General features: G+C 39.5%; 1 protein-coding gene across 5 annotated transcripts in view; it reads left to right on the top strand.

The window, feature by feature from the left end:
• Positions 1-26434, top strand: part of ptprub (protein tyrosine phosphatase receptor type Ub) — a 282304-nt gene that overhangs the window by 71457 nt on the left and 184413 nt on the right. For all 5 annotated transcript variants that reach the window (XM_058084355.1, XM_058084359.1, XM_058084358.1 and 2 more), the window contains exon 2: positions 8518-8649. In XM_058084355.1, coding sequence (XP_057940338.1) covers positions 8518-8649 — 132 coding nt within the window. The remainder of the gene's footprint in view (positions 1-8517; positions 8650-26434) is intronic.

The raw sequence follows: 26434 nt of genomic DNA, 5'->3' as shown, positions 1-26434 counted from the left end.
GTTTAGTTTTTCCGCAGCAGTCCAGTGCCGATTACTCGCCTCCATTTTTTTTAATCGAAGAACGTCTGGAGCTGCGTGTTACGTCATATCTCAGCATTCGCTGAAAGAACGCACCCGGGAACAGGAAAAGATAAAGTTCAATCTTGCTAATATTTTATAATGAAGCTCGGCACATGTTTTATATAGATATGTATTTTCTTTTTTAATAAAACTGGACTTGTGAATGGCGTATAGAAGGGTTTAGATTCTGTTCCACAGATGGCGCTAATGCACACGAAAGCTGCTTACCAACCGCCAATAAACAACAGAAGAAGAAAGAACGCACCCTGACAACTTTCCGTTTGAGCGGGTACAAGATACCTCAATCGGATTGGGGAAAGGAATATTCCACCCCTGTGAATCCCATTATATATTCATTCGTATTGGCACTTTTCTTTCGGAATGTAGGTTAGATTCTTTCTGTTTGAGCAAATAAACCGAATGGAATTGGAATATTTGGGTCCATGTAAACGTGGGTACTGTTGTCTGTACACACACGCACACACAAATATGCCGCCTGGTGCGTTCACACTACATGAAACGTTATCATACTCGACTGTCAGTGAAGCCCTGAATGTGGCAGACTGAGCATGTGTGAAACGTACATTTGCTAATATTCTCTGCCCCCCCGACAGCAACCTGTTCGGTAAAACGACATTCTATATAGCGTCTAGACACGAGACGCTCTGTATTTGTCTGGCATTTTTCTCTTTCTTTAAAATGTCAGTGGAGTGTTTCCCTTTTTTTTTTTTTTTTTTTAACATTTATAACGATATTGTGCAGCTACATGGAGGTGTAGGCAAGCTGTTATCAGGTTGTTTCCTTTTTCCCCATCCAATAAAAAACGCTAATACAGTACAGGGGATGCTATGATTTGGCGACTGCGTATTTTGTGTGTTGAGTTTTATAACAAAGTGATAAAGTTTTTCAAATTGAAGTCATCCATCTATGCATATTTCATATAACGGTCAATGTATTCACAATTGTGGGGGGTGACTACACCTTTGAGTGGTCATCACTAAGCCTTTTTACACAAGCTGGGATTTTTTTATTCTGGGTCATGTGGCTGAGGTGAACCTACCAATATTCCAGCTTCTGAGGTAGAACTGCAGCTTTAACAGAGGTGGGAGGCCGCCTGTATAAAAGGGAATGCTATAATGTTGCTCTTCCACAAAGTCTCTGTGTAAAAGAGGCTTGTGAGATGCGGGACGGTTGTGAATGGGACACTGACCGGGAATTGAGATTGCGCCAACCACATTAAATGGAGTTATGTGAGCTACTACACTACCAATGGCCCTGGAATATTCATTCATTCATTCATTTTCTACCGCTTTTTCCTCACGAGGGTCGTGTGATTGGCTGGCGACCAGTCCAGGGTGTACCCCGCCTCTCGCCCGAAGACAGCTGGGATAGGCTCCAGCACCCCCCGCGACCCTCAGCCCTGGAATAGTTACATATAAATTCCAGTGTGGAACCTTTCTGAAACACAAAGAAAAATGCTGTTTTGATAGATTGTTCTCATGTAAACAGGCCTTAAAATGCAAAGCGGATAAGTAGACACAAAATTCACGTAGCTGGGGGTCTAATTACATAGCAAGGTGGAGCTATGGTATGGTTTCAACCATGCTAAACAAGTCACATTGCATGGTTGTCAACATTCTGACAGGGCTGCACGGCGGTGGAGTGGTTAGCGCTCAGGCCTCACAGCTCGGAAACCTAAGTTCAATTCCACCCTCGGCCATCTCTGTGTGGAGTTTGCATGTTCTCCCCGTGCATGCTTGGGTTTTCTCCGGGTACTCCGGTTTCCTCCCACATTCCAAAAACATGCTAGGTTAATTAGCGACTCCAAATTGTCCATAGGTATGAATGTGAGTGTGAATGGTTGTTTGTCTATATGTGCCCTGTGATTGGCTGGCCAACAGTCCAGGGTGTACCCTGCCTCTCGCCCGAGGACAGCTGGGATAGGCTCCAGCAGCCCCCGCGACCCTTGTGAGGAAAAGCGGTAGAAAATGAATGAATGAATGATTATTTAGGGGCGCCACCATACATCTGTTTTTGTGGAATAAAGTGGTGAACAGTTCAATGGTCGCCATGGAGATTTGAGGTCAGCAAAGACTGCAGCTCAAGAACTCTGAGGTGATCTTTATGTTTTTGTTGGTATTTATACTCCCATTACATATTACTAGCAAATTTGTGGTTTTGTCTTTGTAATTTGAATGATTTGTGGTCATATTTATAGGTATTTAGTGCTCATTGCCTCTACTACAGCTAACATTAGCTAGCTACAGTTTGCTAATGACAGTTAGCTAATAGCTGAGCAAGCATAACATCAACAACAGTAATATAGAGTAGACAATATTGCTGGTGCCTCATATTTATTGAGAGTAGTACTGTAATCCTACATAATATACTTGTCCATATACAAATAATACACATATACACTTCCATTTACGTCCATTTATTATTTTAGGCACTGTCCTGTGATAGCGAATGCATCATCAGTTCTACTCTTAACATGGGAAAACTGAAAGTGTCATAATGTTGGGTTACTGTATCAAATCACAAAAGCTAATATTTCAGTAAATTGACATGCATCTTAATGTGTTCTCTTCGTCAAGTGTGAAACAATTACATTTATATGCAAACGCAAACAGTTAAAAACCTACAGCAGCCCTTCTTCCCTCTTGAGCCATCCGTCTGATTCGGTTCTACGCAGCAGTTTTCAGCATGTTCCCCGCTGATACTGCGTCCTTGAGAATAGTGCGCCCTGATTTATTGATACAATAAATCTGTTCCTCATTTTTTCCCCATAAAAAGAAACTTTATTATGCCGCTTGTTCTTCTTCCTGCGAGGCCTGCCTTAGTAGATTTGATACTTTAGTTGTATGTGTCGTAAACCTTCTGTTGGTCTTGCACTTGATATTTATCTGCTCGACTAATCCCTACAATTTTTATGTCCGCCAGCAATGAAATAGTTTTTAAATCAATAATGAGATCAAGCGTAAATTGTGTAAAATATACATTCTTTTGGATAGAAATGATGCAGCAGTCATTCAGGTAGGAATGACCACTCATATACCGCACACCACACAGGCATGGCTGACGACCGAGCGTGCTTGTCATGATAGATGGGATTAAGGGGATGACATTCCCCTCCAGCTCTGGCCTTGGATGCCGGCTTCTTTTCTTCAAATGATGAGACTTTTTTTTTTTGCAGGGAGGAGTCTGCAGGGTTCATTTACTGAAGCAGCGGGGAATAATATAGTGCCAACATTTGGATGTGTCAGGTCCCATATCACTGGCTGTTCTATTAGAAATAGACCCCATTGCGGGACAATTAACCCCGTGCCCCCACCGGCAGATCTATGCAGTAACACCCCAGCATGGGCCAATAAATCAAACCCAGAGGGAGAAACCTACACTCTCTCCTCTGCTGGTTACTGTTACCCAATGGATCAGGCTTACATGGCGGTACATTTGTCTTTGAGTTCATATTCTAGCAGTGAAGATGCAAAAGTTAAGGTCAGAACATACTGTAATGATTACCCTTGTAGACCAGAACACAATTTTATGTGTGTGTTTTTGTGTATGTGTGTGTGAGAGAGTGAGTGTGTGTGGGATGATCATGGACTTGACCCTTTCCACTGGACACCCACACATTGTGGAAGATGGTCTATGTGGAATTGGCCCTTGTTATTACTGCAATATCTTTAATATTTCATGAACCTTTTTTTAAAAAAATTTAAAATAAAACAAATACACTTTGCAGGTTGAACATTATTGTTCTATTAAAGAGTTTAAAAACATTCAGCCGTATAAGTATGTGATTATTCATGGACAGTCATGCGAGTAACTTGATTAAATTAATTGAAGCATTAATTCCTTTGAATGCCTGCATGGGTTCTGAATCTTTTTTCTTGTCTTTTTTTTTTATTGCCCATGATATGACCCAGCATAATTGGCAGATCAACAGTCTTACAAATTGAATCAATTATAACACACCTACAATATGAATTTGCATTTTTTTTTATTTATTTATTCCATGGAAACGTCTTACTTACTCTGAGCTTCTATTTTACGATAAGGTCTAGTATGATGTTTCTGGACCGAAAACAAATTTAAACATAATCCATTTTGTGATGTTGGTTGACTTTCAAGTTATTTCAGCAGCCAGATGTTTATTCCGTAACAAATTATCTAAATTGTATTCATTTGTTCCAGGGTCAAAATGTCACCATCATAAATCCTTTACTATACCTGTACTGGAAATGTTTGAACATTCCTAATAACAACATAACAGTCACTTCATGAGAGACACTAAAGTCATCACGCAGCAACTTAACACTATTTATGTATTTATTCATGAAACGTCTTACTTACCCAGAGCTTCTCTTTTACGATAAGGTCTAGTATCTCTGGACCGAAAACAAATTTAAACATAATCCATTTTGTGATGTTGGTTGACTTTCAAGTTTCAAGTTTCATTCTATCAGCCAGATGTTTATTCCGTAACAAATTATGTAAATTGTATTCATATTCATAAAACTTTTACTATACCTGTACTGGCAATGTTTGAACATTCCTACCTGTTGTACAACAATAACTAGAAGTAAACTTTGACGCATGTGGCAGTGGTGCGGCTACTTTATAGCTAAATTCTAATCTTCAAAACTACTACCATCTATTTAAATATTGTGCCGATTGTGAGTCAGTAAGGAAACAGTAGCTCTTTCTTTGGCAGGAGCCAATCACAAGCTTTTAGTGCACTCACAAACAAACACAGTAGGTCATTACATAACAGTATAACAACATAACAGTCACTTCAAGAGTGACACTAAATTCATCATACAGCAACTTAACACTCAAAGTATACCGCGGAAATATACATTATATACATATGTATATAATGTTTACCTATGCGAGCAACTCATTCATTAGGGCGCTGCAATGATGTCAGCCTCCTTCTGGGTTCTCTGGCTCCTCAGGTGTAGAGAGGAAGCGCCATCCACCATTTTTATGCTGGTTGTTCTCCAATGAAATTCTTTCCTCAACAAAATGCAAAATCGGAAAACTTTAACATGTTTTTTTTTTATTTTAAATAAAGAAAACCCAACATCGTTGATGCATTAAAGTGTGATAAAAAATACACATCAGACACTGATAATAAACTATTACTATACGCCCTTTCCTGTCTTTTTTTTTTTTTTTTACATATTATCAATTCAATTGGCACATAATAACTGGAAGCAATGGCAATATTTCACATCATTTTTTAAAAACGAGACTTATAAAACTTCACATGGGTGAAGCGCCTTTCTCCGCAGTCTATCATTTATTTAATGGCAGAGTCAAGCCAAAGAATGAGCAGTAATAAAGCCCGGTCACCTTCAAGACCTGCTTGTGGTTATTCCTGTCAATTAGCATGTGGCATCTCGTGCTGTCCAGCTCCCATTATTACAGAGGCCCACTTTGCCCCTCACGACCAGGCTGTTCCTTGCTGCCCACTGTAATTCTCCCACTGATGGACTAATGTAAAATATGGCAACAGATGCAGAGTGCAGCGACTGAAGCGTGATGATTTGGGACCTTCAGGCCATTAAAGCCATAGCTATTAAATATAATTTGAATTTTTTTTTTTTTTTTTTTGCTTTTTGGCACATGGAATAGCAGGTTGTGAGGTGTAATGATGATCACTACACACCCCAGGGGAGCCTTAACTCAACCAAATATTATTGCTGTTTGTACATGGCTTTGTTAATGTGCTTTGGGGTTTTCGGTCTCTGCTATGTAGTTTCAGTATGTTCTTTTGTAATGGTTATTCTCTTTTAGATGCAAGAGCTATAATTACTGTTTTTTTTTTGTGTGTGTGATTGCAGACATTTTTACTCATTGGTGGATTTGTTGCCATTTGCAAGGTGATGTGGGCTTTCTGACTGAGCAATCAACACTTTGATTGAACACGCAAATCGCCCCCCCCAGTGCAGTGGTTCTCAATTATTTTCTGTCACGCCCCCACTGGGGGACAGAAATGTTTTCGCACCGCCTGATATTTATTTATCTGTACTGTAAAGACTGAAGTAAAAACTGAAAGAGTCAAATTGCATGCCACGTATGATAAATTCATATATATTACATAATATTAAAAGCCCACTCACATACTAATATGGTGTGCTTTTCCTTACCTGTATTGATATAGTATATTTTATCCACAATTTACATCCAGTATCAGCTATCAGGTTATCTAGGTTAGACTATTTGCTGAAGAAAAAAATCATTAAAAAAATCATTAAAAGACTGATTAGGTGTTAGCTTTTATTTTAAGATGTGCAGAGAAGCCTGTTTTTTTGTTATAAAACTGGCTTTCCTTCTATATATTCATGTAAGGGTTGTTCCTGAACACATTAATAGGACCTTTATATATTTCCTTAATAAAATTCATGTAGTCAGTCTTCCCAAAAATCCGAAAATATTCTATGGATGTCAGCTAGTACAGATGTACATTGGTAAAAAATCACACTTGACCTGTATTGATATAGTATATTTTATCCACAATTTACATCCAGTATCCCCCGCACCCCATAATAGATGCCATTCACATTTTAACAAGCTATCAGGTTATTTAGGTTAGGCTATTTGCTGAAGAAAAAAAATCATTAAAAAACGTCCCGTTATTGCAGCTGAAAGACCGATTAGGTGTTAGCTTTTGTTTTAAGATGTTCAGAGAAGCCTGTTGTTTTTTTGTTATTTTTTTGTTATGTTTTTTTGTAGTCAGTCTTCCCAAAAATCCCCAAATATTCTAGTATGGATGTCAGCTAGTACGGATGTACATCGGTAAAAAAATCCAGTTGGGCATTAAGTTGATAGCCAGGGATTTTAGCTGGACGGCTTGACCTTGGTTTTGAGCCCAAGGAAAAAGGCGGCTATGGCTGAACCAGTACTTGGTTCCCCATCAAACTGATAATGGAACCCATGCATGGCACAGTGACAGAAGTCAACCTTTCCATTGTACTTCCACCAATGTGATTAATTCACCCCAAAAAACGATTTCTTACTGCATAATGTTCCTTTCCTTGGATATATCCTTCACTCTATTCTGCGACCATCTTAAAAATATCTCGTTGTTGAAAGGTACTCAACTAGAGAGGGATATAAATAATTTTAAAAGCATTAGATATACCTTAGGACACTGAAGACTCATCAATAATTGGACAAAATGTGGCATTACAGGAACGTTGCCAAGTCCGGAATGTCCCTCCAAAATTCATGAGGGATCAAGGAGAAAGGTACACTGCAGGACACCAAGTAGATTAAGGGTACATTCAAGGAACTGTGTGAAAATTCTTACAGGAACTGCTCAATCCCCCCGCATGTGATCTCAGATCCTTTTCAAACAAACCCCGTGATGCAGTAAAATGCAGAGACTTAATCATAAAGTCACACAATTTCTTTTTGTTCACAAGATGGATTCATCTTCTCAAATGTAACACCGTCACAACGTCATAAAAAATAATCTGAGAAAGTTCACTGGACCGTCATTGTTTTTGTAAGATTTTAGTTCTGTAGGTCCTCAGTACATATCCTCAGATGAAAACTCATTCATTGTACTAGTTTGACAATAGCTAACATTATCCATGTATACATGGACCCAAATATTCCAATTCCATTTGGAAAGAATGTAACCTTTGTATACACCTCATTCCGAAAGAAAAGTGCCAATCCGAATGAATATATAATGGGATTCACAGGGGTGGAATATTCCTTTCCCCAATCCGATTGAGGTATCTTGTACCCGCTCAAACGGAAAGTTGTCAGACTGCGTTCTTTCTTCTTCTGTTGTTTATTGGCGGTTGGCAAGCAGCTTTCGTGTGCATTAGCGCCATCTGTGGAACAGAATCTAAACCCTTCTATACGCCATTCACAAGTCCAGTTTTATTAAAAAAGAAAATACATATCTATATAAAACATGTGCCGAGCTTAATTATAAAATATTAGCAAGATTGAACTTTATCTTTTCCTGTTCCCGGGTGCGTTCTTTCAGCGAATGCTGAGATATGACGTAACACGCAGCTCCAGACGTTCTTCGATTTAAAAAAAAAATGGAGGCGAGTAATCGGCACTGGACTGCTGCGGAAAGTTTGATTTTGATTCAAACTAAATTTCAAGACTGGACGAAGGAAAAACTGGGAATACGGAGTTATTCCAACAAGTGAAAGAAAAACTGGAGGAAGTCGGTATCACGTGATGTTGGTGTTTACGCTTTACTGCGAATGCCCCATTGACTATTCTGGTTGATTATAGCGGTGCATGTAGACACGCCATTGGAATATTCCTTTCCATGGATACCATTGCTTTCGGAAAGAGAAAAACTCATGTAAACGTGACTACTGATCCAACTAAGATAAGGCAACTATGATACGTCATAAGATAAATCTTGTATTTGTCTGACTGTTGCTGTTTTTCTTCCTTCTTTCCACTCAGCTGCTGGCTGCACATTTGAAGAGGACTCGGATCCTAGTCTGTGTGACTTCATACAGGGTGAAGAAGATGACTTTGACTGGCAGCTGTTTCGGACGCACAATTCCCCATCCGCCGGCTCAGACCTCCTGCGCGGTGAGTCATCCTCCGTCATCCCGAGTCATCCCGAGGCTTCTTTTCTATGTTTGTTTATTTTGGGAAGTCATTGAAATAGACAACTATTGTTCCACTGTCCAACTGTTACTGTCGTAAACCTTAAAAACAGTTTTTTACCTTGTAGCATTAACAGCTCATACAGTAGGGAAAGTTGCATCAGTCAAAAACAATGTGTCAGGAAAAATAGCGTGCAGAACAACAGGATGAACAGGTATCCAATAGGTTCATTCATTCATTCATTTTCTACCGCGTAACCTCACGAGGGTCACGGGGGGTGCCGGAGCCTATCCCAGTTGTCTTCGGGCGAGAGGCGGGGTACACCCTGGACTGGTGGCCAGCCAATCACAGGGCACATATAGACAAACAACCATTCACACTCACATTCATACCTATGGACAATTTGGAGTCGCCAATTAACCTGGCATGTTTTTGGAATGTGGGAGGAAACCGGAGTACCTGGAGAAATCCCATGCATGCACGGGGAGAACATGCAAACTCCACACAGAGATGGCCGAGGGTGGAATTGAACCCCGGTCTCCTAGCTCAAATTTGCATTACAAAAACATAAAATAACAGCAATTAAAATTTTATAGTACAGGGAAGTTGTAGCTTCCACCTTTCCTGACAGAGCAAATCTGTTTAGCATGTAACGGCATTTAGATCAACAATACGATCTGCCCCAATGGCTGGACAGGGCACCAAAAAAAGAAAAAAAGCAATTGAACTAGGGTCTCCTAGCGTACTCACCACTCGTCCACCGTGCATCACTAGCATGTTACCTAACCTAGCAGTACCCGGAGAAAACCCATCCATGCACGGGGAGAACATGCAAACTCCACACAGAGATGGCCGAGGGTGGAATTGAACCCTGGTCCTCCTAGCTGTGAGGTCTGCGCGCTAACCACTCGTCTGCCGTGCCGCCCGTCAAAACAGTAATCATTTATTAATTAATTTCTGAAAAGTCACGAGGCATACAGAGATGATGTAGGGTGGAATTGAACTGGTCTCCTAGCTGCGAGGCCTGCGTACAAACCACTCATCCACCGTGCTTTGTTAGGTTAATGTACCACATTATTCATTAGTTATCCAGCTACACAATGGCATGAAGAACATAGCTGTGAGGCTGCATAGGTTAAATTAACATTACAGCTAAGCAAGTTCACCGAGTTCCCGATCTCATTCCAAATCACTGAATGCCAGGAGCATCATATAGTCGTGGTTGTCGACGGTAGTCACACCTAATATTTATTAGTTATTCAGCTACACAATCGCATGAAGAACATAGCTGTGAGGCTGCATAGGTTAAATTAACATTACCGCTAAGCAAATTCACCAAGCTCCCGATCTCATTCCAAATCACTGAATGCCAGGAGCAGCATATAGTCGTGGTTGTCGACGGTAGTCACACCTAAATATAAGTTTCAGGACAAGCCAAACTATGAAAAAAAAAATGACTTATAGTCCGGAAAGTGTGTTGGCCTTACCTTTGAACGCTATATTGTTGTTTTGTTCTGTTCAAACCCAAGAATTAGTCCTTTTGAAGTTTTGTATTTTGTATTTTGCCGATTCTCCCGATTATGGCAGTCGCCTTTAGACGTTCCACTGTCACTGTATGAAGACTTTTGCTGTGACAATGTCAGCACTTGACCTACCCTTCAGCATCTGTTTATCTTAGAGTGGAGTAAAGAAACACACTATTCATACAGATACAGTGACTGCCAATTTGGTTTTACAGTCCAGCTTCCATTATGCATCACTTTTAATGAAGCAGTCATCCCACTTTTGTCTGTTTTCCCGCTAAGCCCAAGGATAATTTTATGTTAACCAGCCCCAACACTAATGGAAACCAACATTTTCCTGCCATCATCCTCTCTACTGGTGGTTGCCAGAGGGAGACGGCGTGCATAGTTTATAAGACACTCCTCCATCCTTGCATTAACAAATTCCTACAGGGAAAGTAACAAAGAGAACCGTGTTGTTTCAGCTTCTCACCAGAAATATCAGCATTCCCAGGTGTTTGTTGAAGAGATCCACTTGACAATCAGTCCATCTGTGTGCGGTACAGGGAATTCAATGAAATATGTATTTATTTGTTCGCTGCATGAATAAGAAGGAAGTGAAATTCATCTGTCTTTGTCTTGCAAAAGAAAAGAAAAGAGCAGGCACTCGATGCGATCGATGACTGACACCGATTGTGGTTTCTTTAAGAGGATACAGTCAATCACAACATTTTAAGAGATACGTCCTCTTCTCGCACGGTGGTTGAAAGCTTGCTGCAGGAATGGATGTGCTATTTAAAAAAAAAAAAAAAAAAAAAAAAAGCTTTACACTTGTGATTTTTTGATATATCGGACTTACATATCATTCTCGCCCGCGGGGCATCAGTCTCGGTAGAATTCAATTTGGAGTGTGACAAATTCCAAATTTAACCCAAAACTCTTAAACTGCACCTCATTTACGTTCTTGTCATCAGCGGTGCAGTGAGAATCCGCCCCGCAGCTAGCAGCCAATTCACAGCAGGCGATGGGCTAATTAACGCTTCTCCCTTTGGGTTTAATTAAAACTCAGTCTCATGGCATTTACAGCAATTGAAGGCCTTCAGCGACGCACAGGTTGAATGAGGCAGGTAGTAAAAATGTACACATGACAAGACATTGGGTATCGAACCAGGGGAGGAACTACAGTTTGATCTCAATATCCTTCGTCTTATTGTTTCAATATGTTTCTTTATGTAGAAGAATAACACCTATTGTTCATTTTTACGTCTTTTTAAAGTGGATCACCTTTTTGCTGAACCCGGCCAAAAGAAGTTACTCTTGTTCCGCTTTTACCTCCTTAATCCTCCCGTGCTGACTTCTAACTATGTATCACAGCGGACAGCCAAGGTGGCAAGGGATAACTAGAGTTTATGAGATAAGGCTATTTACATTCCGCCAGTATTACTTTGTGCAGCTGAGAAATTTGTGTCGAGGGAAGATTAGTAAACACAGCTAAGACAGCAGCAGCTTGTAGATCCCAGGAGAAATTAAAAGACTACTGTTCCCATGAATAAGAAGACGGAAAAAAAAAAAAGATAGAATGCGGCAAGGTCTTAATAATAGCCCATTTTTTTCTTCATTATTTTGAGTTAGATCTGATATGTTGGACTGCCAGATAAGCTTCCGTTCTTCTACGGGTTTAATGAACTAGATGGGTTGCGGGATGATGACCTTGACCTGTCAAGAAGACAAATGTTTTGTGACTGAGTGGTGCCTATAATGCATTGTCAAGATTTCCATACATATATATATATGTTAGGGATCGACCGATATGATTTTTTTTGGGCGATACCGATTTTTTTCCATCACCCTTAGCCGATGGCTGATTTTGCTTTGGCCGATATTTGTGGCTGATACTGCTTTTCCTGCCTTAATTTACATAAAAAAAATACAATGATAACAAACATTACAGGTCTTGTGTTTAAACAAATATTTATTTAAATGTAAACACTGAACACATTTAAACGGCATTATCAACTATAAAAAATACAACATAAAGTGGCCAGAAATATTTCAGTATTGAACAAAGCAAAACTTGTTCTCAATCAGAAATCACTCCACACTCTTTATTCCTCTCTGGTTCTACCATATCTTACTTATTGTGTGGAAATATGGGCTAATAACTATAAAAGCAATCTTCACTCGCTAAATATACTGCAAAAAAGGCCAGTAAGGATAATTCATAATGCCGCCTACAGAGAACATACTAACTCCTTATTTCTAAAATCACAAATACTTAAACTTGCTTATAATATAGTTCATCTTCAAACAGCTAAAATAATGCATAAGGCTAAAAATAACCAATTAGCTAAAAATGTCATCCAATACTTCTCTACAAGAGAGGAGAAATATGATCTCAGGGAAGAAGTACATTTGAAACACTTCTATGCTAGGACTACATTAAAAAGCCATAGCATTTCAGTATGTGGAATCAAACTATGGAATGGATTGAGTAAGACCTTCAAACAATGCACAACGATGAGCCAATTCAAGAAACAATACAAGCAGTTGATGTTTGCTAAATACAAGGATGAAGAGTCTTGAACCAGTCATGATGTGCTATACATATCACTATATTGACTGTTACTATGGTAACCATTATGTCATTGGATGGTCATATCACCTCCTACTTCGGTACGGGACAAAAAATTAAAAATAAAAAACAAAAAAACCTTAAACTATATTATGGAAAGCAGGAAGTGAACAAATGTAACAGTTATTGACTGTAAAAGTACCAGATGGAGGGGTAGGATTTAATAAGCTTTGTTGAAAAGTTGAAAACATACCCTTGTTGTGATTCACCACTGTTGCGGTGTGGGAGGGGTACCGCGACTGCGTTTGTTGCAGGGTCCTCTGGCAACACGAAGCTGCCCGGCGGATGCCTGTCTGTAAATCATGCGGCAGAAAAATACATTGGCGAACCCACGCGCGTATCGGTCGATACCGATTCAAGTAAAGAACGCAAATATCGGCCGATGTATCAGTCTATCCTTAATATATATATATATATATATATATATATATATATATATATATATATATATATATATATATATATATATATATATATATATATATATATATATATATATATATATATATATATATATATGGATAGAGGGATTGTTGGGGACTTTGAAAGCATTCCTCCCTCCATCTGCCGAGCCTAAGAGGAGGCTTTCGGCCTTAAATGACACGGCAAGGGCAAGCAGCAACAGGTTGCACAAAGAGAAGCTTTCTGTGGACACAAGTGGACCATCTCTTGACAAATTTGATCAAATGCTGTTAGGACTTGGATTAAAGAAGGAAGGTCACGCCTCTTCTTTGAGTCTGGTTACTTTTTGTGTTGCCGTGTGACTTTGTGTTCATCCTTGAAATTTTGGTATTGATTGGGGGGGGGAGTTTGACACAGTCCCGGCTAAGCCCCCACTGAGCACTGGCACATTGGATTAAGAGATATACAGCCATCCCTCGCCACTTCGCATGTCAAATTTTGCAGCTTTACTTTATCAGGTTTTTTCTCTTAATTAACGAAGCGCTGTTTCGTGGTTGACTATGGCCTATTAGTATTACAGGCGCCATGAATTGTCTGTATTTATGGCCTAAACGAAGCATTTTCAAACACAACAATGGTTAAATAAAGTAAAATACAATACAATAATGCAAGGCATTCAGAAGGTGCATTCAAATACATGTCGTTGATATGTACAGTAGTATTCTACACTGGTCTCTACATGTCAGTAATGTTACACTGATGAAAATAGCCAATGCAGGAAGTAACAGCAACAAGAAACTCTCCCGATGCTAATGTGACTGTGAATCAATATTTTATAGTCTATGCTCTTATTTATGTCTTTCATATATTTTATGTCTTATATGTCTACGATATTGGGTAATGCAAGTTTAAAGGTGATTATGGGGTGTTATTTCATGTCTAGAGGTCTATAATAATGTTAAAAAAACGTATTTAGAAGGTTATAAACAACAAAAATTAGTAACCACATGTCACTTAGTCGAGGGTTAAGCAGCTGAGCTGTTAACAAAATAAAAAAAACAACAACAATGGAGTTTATTGGTGTTTGTCAACCTGTTTGTTCGTTAGAATGCTACTTCCTGGTTCATGGATGATGACAAAGAGGCGGGGATTGTAATTACGATTGTGGGCATTGGACCGTTTCTTTAATGCCATCACGGAGTAATAATCAATACCAACCAACATTTTATGGATTTTTCCTTGGTCCTTGGATCCCTCTACAAAAATGCAGAGGGAATAACAGCAAATTTGTGCATTGCATGAAATGGTCTCAAAATAACGATGACAATAATATTGATCATCTGAAATAATTTGTAGGATAATTATTGTCCATCAAAATGTATATTCTGCATTTGCATTTGTATTCTGTGTATTGTATTCTGCATCCTGATTAGCTGTAGACCACTATCCGTTTCTCGTGTCACCACTAGCTTGAAGTCTCTGTGCTTTTTTTTACAAGTTTCTCTGTGACAAACCCAACAATGTCAACAAAATGTTCTGCGCCCGAAAGGCAGAAGAGGATGCTCACCATTGCATGAAAGGATTGAGTACGGCAACGGTATGTTTTAACAAGGACGCAAAAACTCTACAGTACAGTGAAACGACACCAGGATGAAAATATGCGTGAGTCACATAATTATTCCTTGTGTCCAACCTCGTAGGTTGATCATTAAAATTACGTTACAAACGAAGCTTTGAACTTTTTTGAGTGTTTAAACAAGACATGCCTGTCTGATGCTGCACGGTGGAGAGTGTTTAGCACGCAGGCCTCACTGCTATTTTTTTTAACATTTTTTGTCACGTACCAAAGTACTTCGGTAATAATTTAATTAAATAAAATAAAAAAAAGAAAAAAAAACCTTAAAATATATTATGAAAGCAGGAAGTGAACAAATGTAACAGTTACTGATTGTAAAATTACCAGATGGAGGGCTAGGATTTAATAAGCTTTGCTTCTTTCTACTCCTTTTGGACATGTGGAACTGTGAACTGATTATGGGATGCATTCAATTGTAATCTGATGCATTTCAAACGAAATAAAACCATTACCATTACCATTACAGATGATTGAAGTGTGTCTATACTGACAATACCGGTACAATACAGAATACCAATAACTTTTGTACCGTAGCTAATTAAAATGAACTCTACTACTTGGACAAGAATAGTTTACTGTTTTAATTATAGTCATAGACTGTCTTCTCTGCTTTGATACACTTTCACTCTTCCAAGCATGATAAGAGAATAGCCGTTCTTCCAAAGATGATCTTAAAGCAACCTACTCTTTAATGGCCAATAAATTACTGCACGAGATGAGAGCGATCCCGTCTGAAATTACTATCTTGGGGTCGGAGCCTGGTCGACTGAAACATACATACATTCTGCAGCTCAATATCATAACCTTAACATAGGAAGAGTCACGCTGTCCTCCAGCTCTATCTCCATCCTACTCCTGTCATCTTATATAGGACAAAATTACCTTCCTGCTTCAACCGTCTTTCACCTCTCACCCCTGGCTGGCCTCAGCCACGCACCGCAGTCCAGCTGCATGCGTGTGTTTGTGTGTGTACGGAATATTTGTGTGTCATTGACATGGACCTGAGATTCATTTGTGTCCGTGAAAGAAGGCTTGAGGCCACGAGAGGAGACAGATATATCTGCTGCAGGAGAGGTGTTGTTATCGCAGTTGACCAGTGGGCAGCCATGCTTTGTGGTTTAATACGCTATTACAGTTCACCCCCTCTTCGCTGCCGCTCTGCATCTACTGTGTATATATATATATATATATATATATATATATATATATATATATATATATATATATATATATATATATATATATATATATATATATATATATATATATATATATATATATATATATATATATATATATATATATATATATATATATATATATATATATATATATATATATATATATATATATATATATATATATATAGCATGGTGGAGAATTATAATAGTTTCATACATCATTTGAGCGTGTATTTTAATTCCGTGATATAGTTGTAGGTAGGTGAATGATTGCATAACAGCCTGAATGGAGCTCCCTTAACCCTTAGATGCATAAGTGGGTCAAAAATGACCCGGTCAGGTTGTTTTCTTGAAATATCTTTGTATTCCTCAAAAAACATGTTTTTGCTATCATACCATTCACATTTTTAACTTACCTTTTATAAATTTTAAGAAATTTTAGTTTTTTTGTTACTACCTCAACCTTCCATAAGTGGGTCAAAAATGACCCGGTCAGGTTGTTTTCTTGAAATATCTTCGTAATGAAAATTTTTCATCATTTCATATTCCAGGTATTCCTAAAAAACATGTTTTTAATATCATACCATTCACATTTTTAACTTACCTTTTATAAATTTTAAGAAATTTTAGTTTTTGTGTTACTACCCCAACCTTCCATAAGTGGGTCAAAAATGACCCGGTCAGGTTGTTTTCTTGAAATATCTTTGTAATGAAAATTTTTCATCATTTCATATTCCAGGTATTCCTAAAAAAAAAACATGTTTTTAATGTCATACCATTCACATTTTCAACTTACCTTTTATACATTTTAAGAAATTTTATCTTTTGTGTTACGACCCCAACCTTCCATAAGTGGGTCAAAAATGACCTGGTCATCTGAAATATCTTTGTAATGAAAAATTTTCATCACATCATATTCCAGGTATTCCTTAAAAACATGTTTTTAATATCATACCATTCACATTTTTAACTTATCTTTTATAAATTTTAAGAAATTTTAATTTTTGTGTTACTACCCCAACCTTCCATAAGTGGGTCAAAAATGACCCGGTCAGATTGTTTTCTTGAAATGAAGAATTTGTAATGAAAATTTTTCATCATTTCATATTCCAGGTATTCCCAAAAAAACATGTTTTTGATATAATGCCATTCACATTGTTAACTTACCTTTTATACATTTTAAGAAATTTTAGTTTTTGTGATTATTCCTAACCAAAATGGCAAAATTGACATAAAAATGCATTGATTCTAGTATGGGTCATTTTTGACCCACTTATGGAAGAGTGTGGGGTTCAGTCACTCGTGCATCTAAGGGTTAATCAAGACAAACTCCCTGACTCAAAAAAAGTGATTTTTTTAGACTTTTTCTCTTGATGCGCTCATCTTTGGAGGATTTCCAGTTTTTGGGTGTGAAGCTTAAAACTGTTATTATGTGCCCCTTCTTGTTATCACACCGTACAAGTACAAAATGCATACATTATCCCAATGGAAGTAACAGAATGCAGTGCTCATGTTAACTAGGCTGACATTCTTTAGTTTGTTGTTTTGCCAACCCGCAGAATTAGTTTTAATCAGCTACAGCTGAGTAACTTTAATGGTGGCAATTAAGTGTTGGGCTTACCATAGAAATCAGGCTCGTTACAGCTTGTTAAGACACAGTTAATTATGTCAGTCATAATTAAAATGGAAACACTTTGGGTTTTATGACCGCCTCCATTTCGGTCATTGTCTTCCTTCTGTTGTATATACTATTTTTGTAATTAAATAAGTAGGTAGACTTTGCTTCTTTGGTCTCCGAGCATAAAATTCCACATGATGAAATCACTTTTTTTTTTTTTACAGTCAGGTAAAAAGAAGGATACAGGGTATGCAAAGGAAAGCAAAACTTTCTTTATATGGTGTTTTTTTTTTCCAACTGAGATGTACGAGTTGAAAAACCTTGAGAGTTCTCTGTGGCGTCTAGTCAGAGATATACTGTAACCATGGTCAATACAAATTCTAAAGATCGACATGTTTTTTTTTTTTTTGACAAAAACCACTTGCTGTACACTCCCGTACAAATAAAAGAACTGCATGCCTTCCACTGCCATTTTAACACTTGTGTTATCAGAATGAAACAAAACCAAACCATAGCAGTCTATTTGTCAGGCACACACCAGGTTTCAAATGATGCTGTATTTGTTTAAAGGGGGCCTATTATGCTTTTCACACTTTCTGACCTATAAATTTTGTTAGAATGTTGTATTACTTTGCTAAACAATGGCAAAGTTTCCGAATTTCAGAACTTTTTTTTTTTGTAACACAAGCCACGTTTACATGAGGAGTTTTTGGTATACATGGAAAGGAATATTCCAATGGCGTGTCTACATGTGGCGCTATAATCAACCAGAATAGTCAATGGGGCATGCACAGTAAAGCGTAAATACCAACATCACGTGATACCGACTTCCTCCAGTTTTTCTTTCACTTGTTGGAATAACTCCGTAGAAGAAAGAACGCAGTCTGACAACTTTCTGTTTGAGCGGGTACAAGATACCTCAATCGGATTGGGGAAAGGAATATTCCACCCCTGGGAATCCGATTATATATTCATTCAGATTAGCACTTTTCTTTCGGAATGAGGTGTATACAAAGGTTAGATTCTTTCCGTTTGAGCAAATAACCCGAATGGAATTGGAATATTTGGGTCCATGTATACGTGGCTACAGGTTCACTGTGACTTCATAGTGAGCCTTGTGAGAAGTCACCACCTGTACAAGCCGAGTCGGACCAATCACAGAGGAGTGGGCACGCACGGAGGCGGGCTGTGGGTGGAATTTTAAAGTTAATGTTAAAAGTAACTTTTTTTTTTAGAAATCTAAGTTGGAATACAGTTGGAATAGGTGCAGATTCTGGAAGATCTAGAAAACTTTTTTGTGTGGGTTATTGTGTGTAGCTGTTCTATAGGAGTCTACAACTCAATACAAAGGGCGAAAGTTTTTTTTCTCTTTTTGAGCAGTTTGAGTCAGATATTTAGTGGACTTTTATCAATGAAACGCCAAGAAAATACATATCTAACTGAAATTGTCAATCTTTCTGATTGACATTACGTCAGTCTTTATCATCTAGCATGGTCGCTCACCTAATCACTTCTGTTTGAAAGCTTTCGTTCCAAAGACATTCAATCGGCTGATTTTCTTAATTATCGCACCTTCAGACAGAGAAGGAGGAACCTGTTTAGTGGAGTGAGCCAATTGGTCAGAATGATAAAGTGTCCTCTGAGGAGCACAAGTGGACTCCGGCGGCTCGCCAGGATGATATCTTCCAACTCATTAGCTCTAGGTAGATAAGATCACAAGCTTTTCACCAATGCTGGTCCACTGCATTGACTGTAAATCTAAATTATACCATTGAATCACTTTATCTCTTCTTTGTTCACCGCTACAGATGTAGATGAGCCATTCATTTGGATAATAAAGATGTATACGTACCAGCCAATAGGGACCTTTGTCTAAGTCGTTTGCACACCCATATGATGCACAGATAGCATCACAGCACCCATCCATCCATATGTACATGCAGTACATATTTAACAGTAGTCCCCTACATTTAACAACGTAATGCAGAAGTGCCAAAGAACACATACAGACTGACGTTTCTGACTCTGCAGGTTTCAGTCATGTCGCTGTTCTATTCAGATACTTTATTGATGCCCAAGAGATCCATCCTGTCGGTGTCAACGTAATGTTTGCGCAAATTATGTCAAATGACGTTCTAAACCAGCCACTAAGTACAACTTTGATATCAAAATGATCATTGTTATCTCTTCCGTTTTTCATTCATTCATTCATTCATTTTCTACCGTTTTTCCTCACGAGGGTCGCGGTGGTTGCTGGAACCTATCCCAGCTGTCTTCGAGCGAGAGGCGGGGTACACCCTGGACTGGTGGCCAGCCAATCACAGGGCACATATAGACAAACAACCATTCACACTCACATTCATACCTATGGACAATTTGGAGTCGCCAATTAATCTAGCATGTTTTTGGAATGTGGGAGGAAACCGGAGTACCCGGAGAAACATGTAAACTCCACACAGAGATGGCAGAAGGTGGAATCGAACCCCGGTCTCCTAGCTGTGTGGCCTGCGCGCAAACCACTCGTCCGCCATGCAGCCCTAACTTTTACTCATTCACTGAAAATGTCATAAATGTCAAAAATCATTTTCAAGTCACCTGTCCCAGCTGTCTTCAGGTAAGAGGCGGGGTACACCCTGGACTGGTGGCCAGCCAATCACAGGGCACATATAGACAAACAACCATTCACACTCACATTCATACCTATGGACAATTTGGAGTCTCCAATTAACCTAGCATGTTTTTGGAATGTGGGAGGAAACCGGAGTACCCGGAGAAAACCCACGCATGCACGGGGAGAACATGCAAACGCCACACAGAGATGGCCGAAGGTGGAATCGAACCCTAGTCTAACCACTCGACCACCGTGCAGCCCGCCAATCGTTTTTATATTTTGAAAATGTTACATTTAACAGGTTGAGGGAGCTGACATTTACTGTGGCAGGCTTTCTTTTTTTTAAAATCTATATTATACACAGAAAAGAAAACCTACGTTTCATCATCAACAGGATGCTGCTGATGTAAAACTACAGTATGTTCATGAAATACCTGCCAGTCTATCAAAGAATATTTGAGGTTGTGGTAAACCCAGCCAACCCAGTAAAACAGTCCTGTGTTGCCATTAATCAACAAGCCTCTGGTGTCAGAATGAAATACTCGCACATATATCTCACGAGGGTTTCTATATGCGAATACTGAAGCCTTCATTTTGGTTTCCCTGTTGCACCTCGGTGTCATTGTGCACGGCGGTCCGCTTTGTTTACGTGCCTAATCTCAGCTGAAAATGACACCAGGCTGGTGCCCTTTCTCGGAGACATAAGAACAGCACACCCAGATGGGTATGTTGGAACCTGATATTCTACTCACTGCAGACTCTCAGGTTCACATGAATCCTGTGCACCATTGACTCCTTTCAGTGGAATTACCTTTTCCATTCGTCCACCCATCCATCAAATTCTGTTATGCAGGCTTGTTGCAGCTGACATTTGCCCCCTAATACTCCCAACAAGGAGGGATTTATTTTGGTGATATGTGTTTGTAATATTGCAGTTTTATTCCGACAAAATTCTAGAGTTTCTCATTGAATAATTCATAAATCTTGATAACAAAATGCAGGTCTATGCAGAAAGTGGCACGGTACACAGTATACACAGCTCAGACCTCACCATAGCTGAGGTCAGCCATCTATAAGAGATTAACTCTGTGAGTGTGTTTTGGCTTTTCTGGGCCATCCATATCAACGGTGTTCAATAAAAGAAATGGAAATAAGAACACAAATCAGACGTTAGTAGACTTATGGAGGGTTTAGTTCTGCCGAATGTGTCCGTGCCGAAACAGTTCAGCCAGGAATTGCCCGCTTGGTCGAAACTCGACAAGTTTAGACGAGTGACATCCACCTTCTGTATGTGTCCTTAAGTGTTTTCATTTTTTATATTGGTAAACATGGGGTGGCACGGCGGTCTACTGGTTAGCGCGCAGACCTCACAGGTAGGAGACCAGGGTTCAATTCCACCCTCGGCCATCTCTGTGTGGAGTTTGCATGTTCTCCCCGTGCATGCGTGGGTTTTGTCTGGGTACTCCGGTTTCCTCCAACATTCCAAAAAACATGCTAGGTTAATTGGCGACTCTAAATTGTCCATAGGTATGAATGTGAGTGTGAATGGTTGTTTGTCTTTAAGTGCCCTGTGATTGGCTTGAGACCAGTCCAGGGTTTACCCCGCCTCTCGCCCGAAGACAGCTGGGATAGGCTCCAACACCCCCTGCGACCCTCGTGAGGAAAAAGCGGTAGAAAATGAATGAATGAATATTGGTAAACATTGGGCGGCACGGCGGTCTAGTGGTTAGCGCGCAGACCTCACAGGTAAGAGAACAGAGTTCAATTCCACCCTCGGCAGTTTGCATGTTCTCCTTGTGCATGTGTGGGTTTTTTCCGTATACTTCAGTTTCCTCCCACATTCCAAAAAAACATGCTAGGTTAATTGGCCGCTCCAAATTGTCCATAGGTATGAATGTGAGTGTGAATGGTTGTTTGTCTATATGTGCCCTGTGATTGGCTGGCCACCAGTCCAGGGTGTACCCCGCCTCTCGCCTGAAGACAGCTGGGATAGGCTCCAACACCTGCGACCCTCGTGAGGAAAAAGCGGTAGAAAATGAATGAATGAATATTGGTAAACGTCCTTTTATATTATTATTATTGTGGCCTTCAAAAATTTTCGAAATTAGAGTCATGAGATGAACTGGATGTGCATTTTTAAAGACTTAAAAAGGACCTGTTATGCTTTTTCCACTTTTCCGACCTATAAATGTAGTTAGAATGTAGTATTCCCGTGTTAAATGATGCCAAAGTTTCAGATAATGAGGTTTAAGCATTTGGAAGTGAGCCCTGAAATTAGTTTGGGATGGCTCAAAACACCCGGTTTCAAAGCCTTTTCCCACCATGATTAGTGGTTCTACTCAAGTTTTTTTTTTACACACTGGTTGTCCCCAAAACACATTAGACGTTACCGATGCGGTAGAAAACCTAAAGCTAAAATGCTAAAGCTACTTACCATTGAGAAACATCCTGAAGTAACCTCTTTTCTTGAGAAACTTTGTACTGTCCAGTCTCCACTACCGAATCAGATTCGGGATCCAACACCTACGGTTGTTAAAAGTGGACATTTTAAAAAAGATCAATCGTCGTTTATTATCAACTAACTCCTTCACTGTTTATCAGCTCTTTTCAAGTTAGCGGCACAAACCGGAACCGTGGGTGGAATACATTGAAAAAGACCGTTTTCACAGGAAACACAAAATCTAAAGAAATACAACTGAATAGGTGCAGATTCTGGAAGAACTAGAAAGCTTTCTGTGCTGGTTATTGTGTGTAGCTGCCCTATAGGAGTCCACAACTCACACAACAAAGGTCCGAAAAAATTTGCATAATAGGTCCCCTTTAGCACTCTCCTTTAGCAGCTTCATTAGCATATTCCTTTTTCCAAAAGGTATGCCACTTTTTAACATTTGGTTTTTGGTGCAACATTTGCAACATGGAGTCTCATCTCATATGTACGCATATATTTTTGTTCAGTTTGCCCATAGGGGTATTGCCGTAGTCAAGAAGTAGCTACTTTGTGACAGCCCTGTTTGCCTGAAAGTATTCCGATTATGTATTATCCGGAATGGAATTAAATGTCTAATTATTTGTCACATTTTTGATGGTTAGATTGGTTAGTGACCAGTTCAAGGTGTCAACTGAAGTCAACTGGGATAGGCCCCAGCATACCCCTGCGACCCTAATGAGGATCAGCGGTATAGAAAATGATGGGTAAATCGCTATAATATATAAATCGCTAATGCTAACTGCTAGTTCGGATATTGGATTTCCAATGTAAACTAGCATGGAGCTTGTACATTAAAAATGTAAAGTAAGTCATAATTGTATGCTCAGTTCTACATTGCTTGTGAAGGCTCGGAAACTGAACTGGACTGGAGGCTTCATTAATAACCTATTACCAAACCAAAAATTAACCTCTTTTGCCTCCACAGTGGTGCGCGCCCCACTACTTGAGGTCGACAGAACAGAGTGCATTGTTTCTTCAAGGATCCTCTGTTTTATTGCAAGCGTATTGTGACAATAATATAAAAGACTCTCAGTCTTTTACTTTATTTACTTATTGTTCTTTTAGTAACAGATTCTGAAACAGTGGGTGACTGCGTTTAAACGCGGGGAATAAGATGTTTTCATGTGGGAGTATGAAAACTGCCTTCGGTTGCTCACAAATGCAGCACACTGTGTCCCTCGGGTTCACCAGAGAGAACTGCGCTTTGAAGGTTTCACTTAATGACTCCTGTTCTACAACAACACTTAAAAAGTCTTTTTTCAATTTCACAGATGTCGAGCCTTGATAAAAACACGTTGTGAACGTATTCATATTAGTTGTTGTTGTTCTCCCGTCACAGTTCTATCAACTGTGTCTCTGATAGATGTAAAATTCTTGCTTTTACTGAAAAGATCTTCCTGATGCATCACATTGAAAGACGCTCATAATACCAGTGCTGCATAGCCATACAGTATCCGTGGGTGTGTGCCCATTGATCCACCACCGTGGGACCTAATGATTGATTTGTTTTTTTAGATGGACAGTGCAAAGTAGCGATCCATAAAGCGGGAGGGGTTCTTGAGTGTCGTTTGTTTCATCTCTGTTTCCTTGGAATAACATTGATTTTGAGATGTAGGAACCTCTTGAGTTGACATGTGGAGTATCAGGAAGTGACGAGTGGATACTTGACACAAGTTTCCCATCGTTCACGTTCTCACCTGTTGGTCTCATTCTCAGGTGCGGTGCAGTCTCTTTGAACATTGTTGCCGTAATAACTCTTGTCGTGGCCAACAATCTGTCAGTAATTGATATGTACTTCGGCTTCTGGGTGGGGGACATTTGCATTAAATTGTGGTGATAATGACCGTGAAAGGCTCGATGCCAGCAGAATGCCAAAGTGAAGATTGATGACGATTTGAATTATACACAATAAGTCATATATCACACTGAGTCTTGCGGGACCAATGCGCTCCTTGCATTTATTGCTTGTTTTAGGTGGATTGACACACTGGATCATGTAGATATTCAATGTCACATCGTCTTTCTGTTGCTAATATGTTTTCTTTATCTTGGTGTCTGACAAGCAGGAAATAACATTTTTACTGGAATGAATGATTACATTTTGTATTTATGGTTTGCATGTTGGCCACACAGTCAGGAGAAGGGGAAGATCTGGGTTCGAATTTGTATATTCTCCGGGTACTCTGGTTTCCTCCATTATTCCAAAAATATAAGAATATTTGGAGACTCTAAATTGTCCATAGGTATGGATGTTAGTGTGAATGGTTGTTTGTCTATTTGTGCCCGGCGATTTGCTGGCAACTAGTCCATGGTGCGCTGCACCTCTCGCCAGCTGCGATAGGCTCCAGCGGCATAAAAATAGACGGATGGATCCCAATGTAGAGATAAGAGGCAGATGAGACGAATAAAATGTCTTTTTTAATAAAGTCCATGGGAAAAACACAAAGCGGGGGCCTAGACTAGAAGACTAGAAGCAGCCACACAACGTAGCGCATAACATCGTGATTCTCATTGTTGTCCATCGCTGTCTGGATCTTTCTTTTACAACAATTTACTAAACTTCACCAAAGTTTGACATAGCTTAGTGTAAGTGTTGTGCTTACATTGGTTCTTATCAATCTGTCCTGGTTAGCCATGTTTACTTGAGGAGTTTTTCTCTTTCCGAATGACCTTTCCGAAAGCAATGGTATACATGGAAAGGAATATTCCAATGGCGTGTCTACATGCGGCGCTATAATCAACCAGAATAGTCAATGGGACATGCGCAGTAAAGCGTAAACACCAACATCATGTGATACCGACTTCCTCCAGTTTTTCTTTCACTTGTTGGAATAACTCCGTATTGCCAGTTTTTCCTTCGTCCAGTCTTGAAATTTAGTTTGAATCAAAAACAAACTTTCCGCAGCAGTCCAGTGCCGATTGCTCGCCGCCATTTTTTTTTAAATCGAAGAACGTCTGGAGCTGCATGTTACGTCATATATCAGCATTCGCTGAAAGAACGCCCCCGGGAACAGGAAAAGATAAAGTTCAATCTTGCTAATATTTTATAATTAAGTTCGGCACATGTTTTATATAGATATGTATTTTCTTTTTTAATAAAACTGGAGGGTGGCACGGTGGACGAGTGGTTAGCGCGCAGACCTCACAGGTTTCAATTCCACCCTCGGCCATCTCTGTGTGGAGTTTGCATGTTCTCCCCGTGCATGCGTGGGTTTTCTCCGGGTACTCCGGTTTCCTCCCACATTCCAAAAACATGCTAGGTTAATTGGCGACTCCAAATTGTCCATAGGTATGAATGTGAGTGTGAATGGTTGTTTGTCTATATGTGCCCTGTGATTGGCTGGCCACCAGTCCAGGGTGTACCCCGCCTCTGGCCTGAAGACAGCTGGGATAGGCTCCAGCACCCCCCGCAACCCTTGTGAGGATAAGCGGTAGAAATGAATGAATAAAACTAGATTTGTGAATAGGTTAGAGATTTACATGCAAACCAACATGTGGCACCAAATATGTTCTCCCCATGGCACTAAAAGATTTTCTTCCTGTCACACACGATAACCTGGAGAGATGTTCCCGTGACGTATAGACCCGTTCGAAAAATGTGTCTCAAAGGATGTGTTTTTCCCAGAAATTTCTAGTCATATTGTCAACTCAACCGGGTCCCATCGCATTGACTCGTCTCATATAGAGTGCAATACTG

The sequence above is a fragment of the Doryrhamphus excisus genome, chromosome 10, assembly GCF_030265055.1.
Source record: "Doryrhamphus excisus isolate RoL2022-K1 chromosome 10, RoL_Dexc_1.0, whole genome shotgun sequence".
NCBI lineage: Eukaryota > Metazoa > Chordata > Actinopteri > Syngnathiformes > Syngnathidae > Doryrhamphus > Doryrhamphus excisus.
The sequence above is the reverse complement of the archived record's forward strand: the minus strand, read 5'-3'. Positions and strand labels throughout refer to the sequence as shown.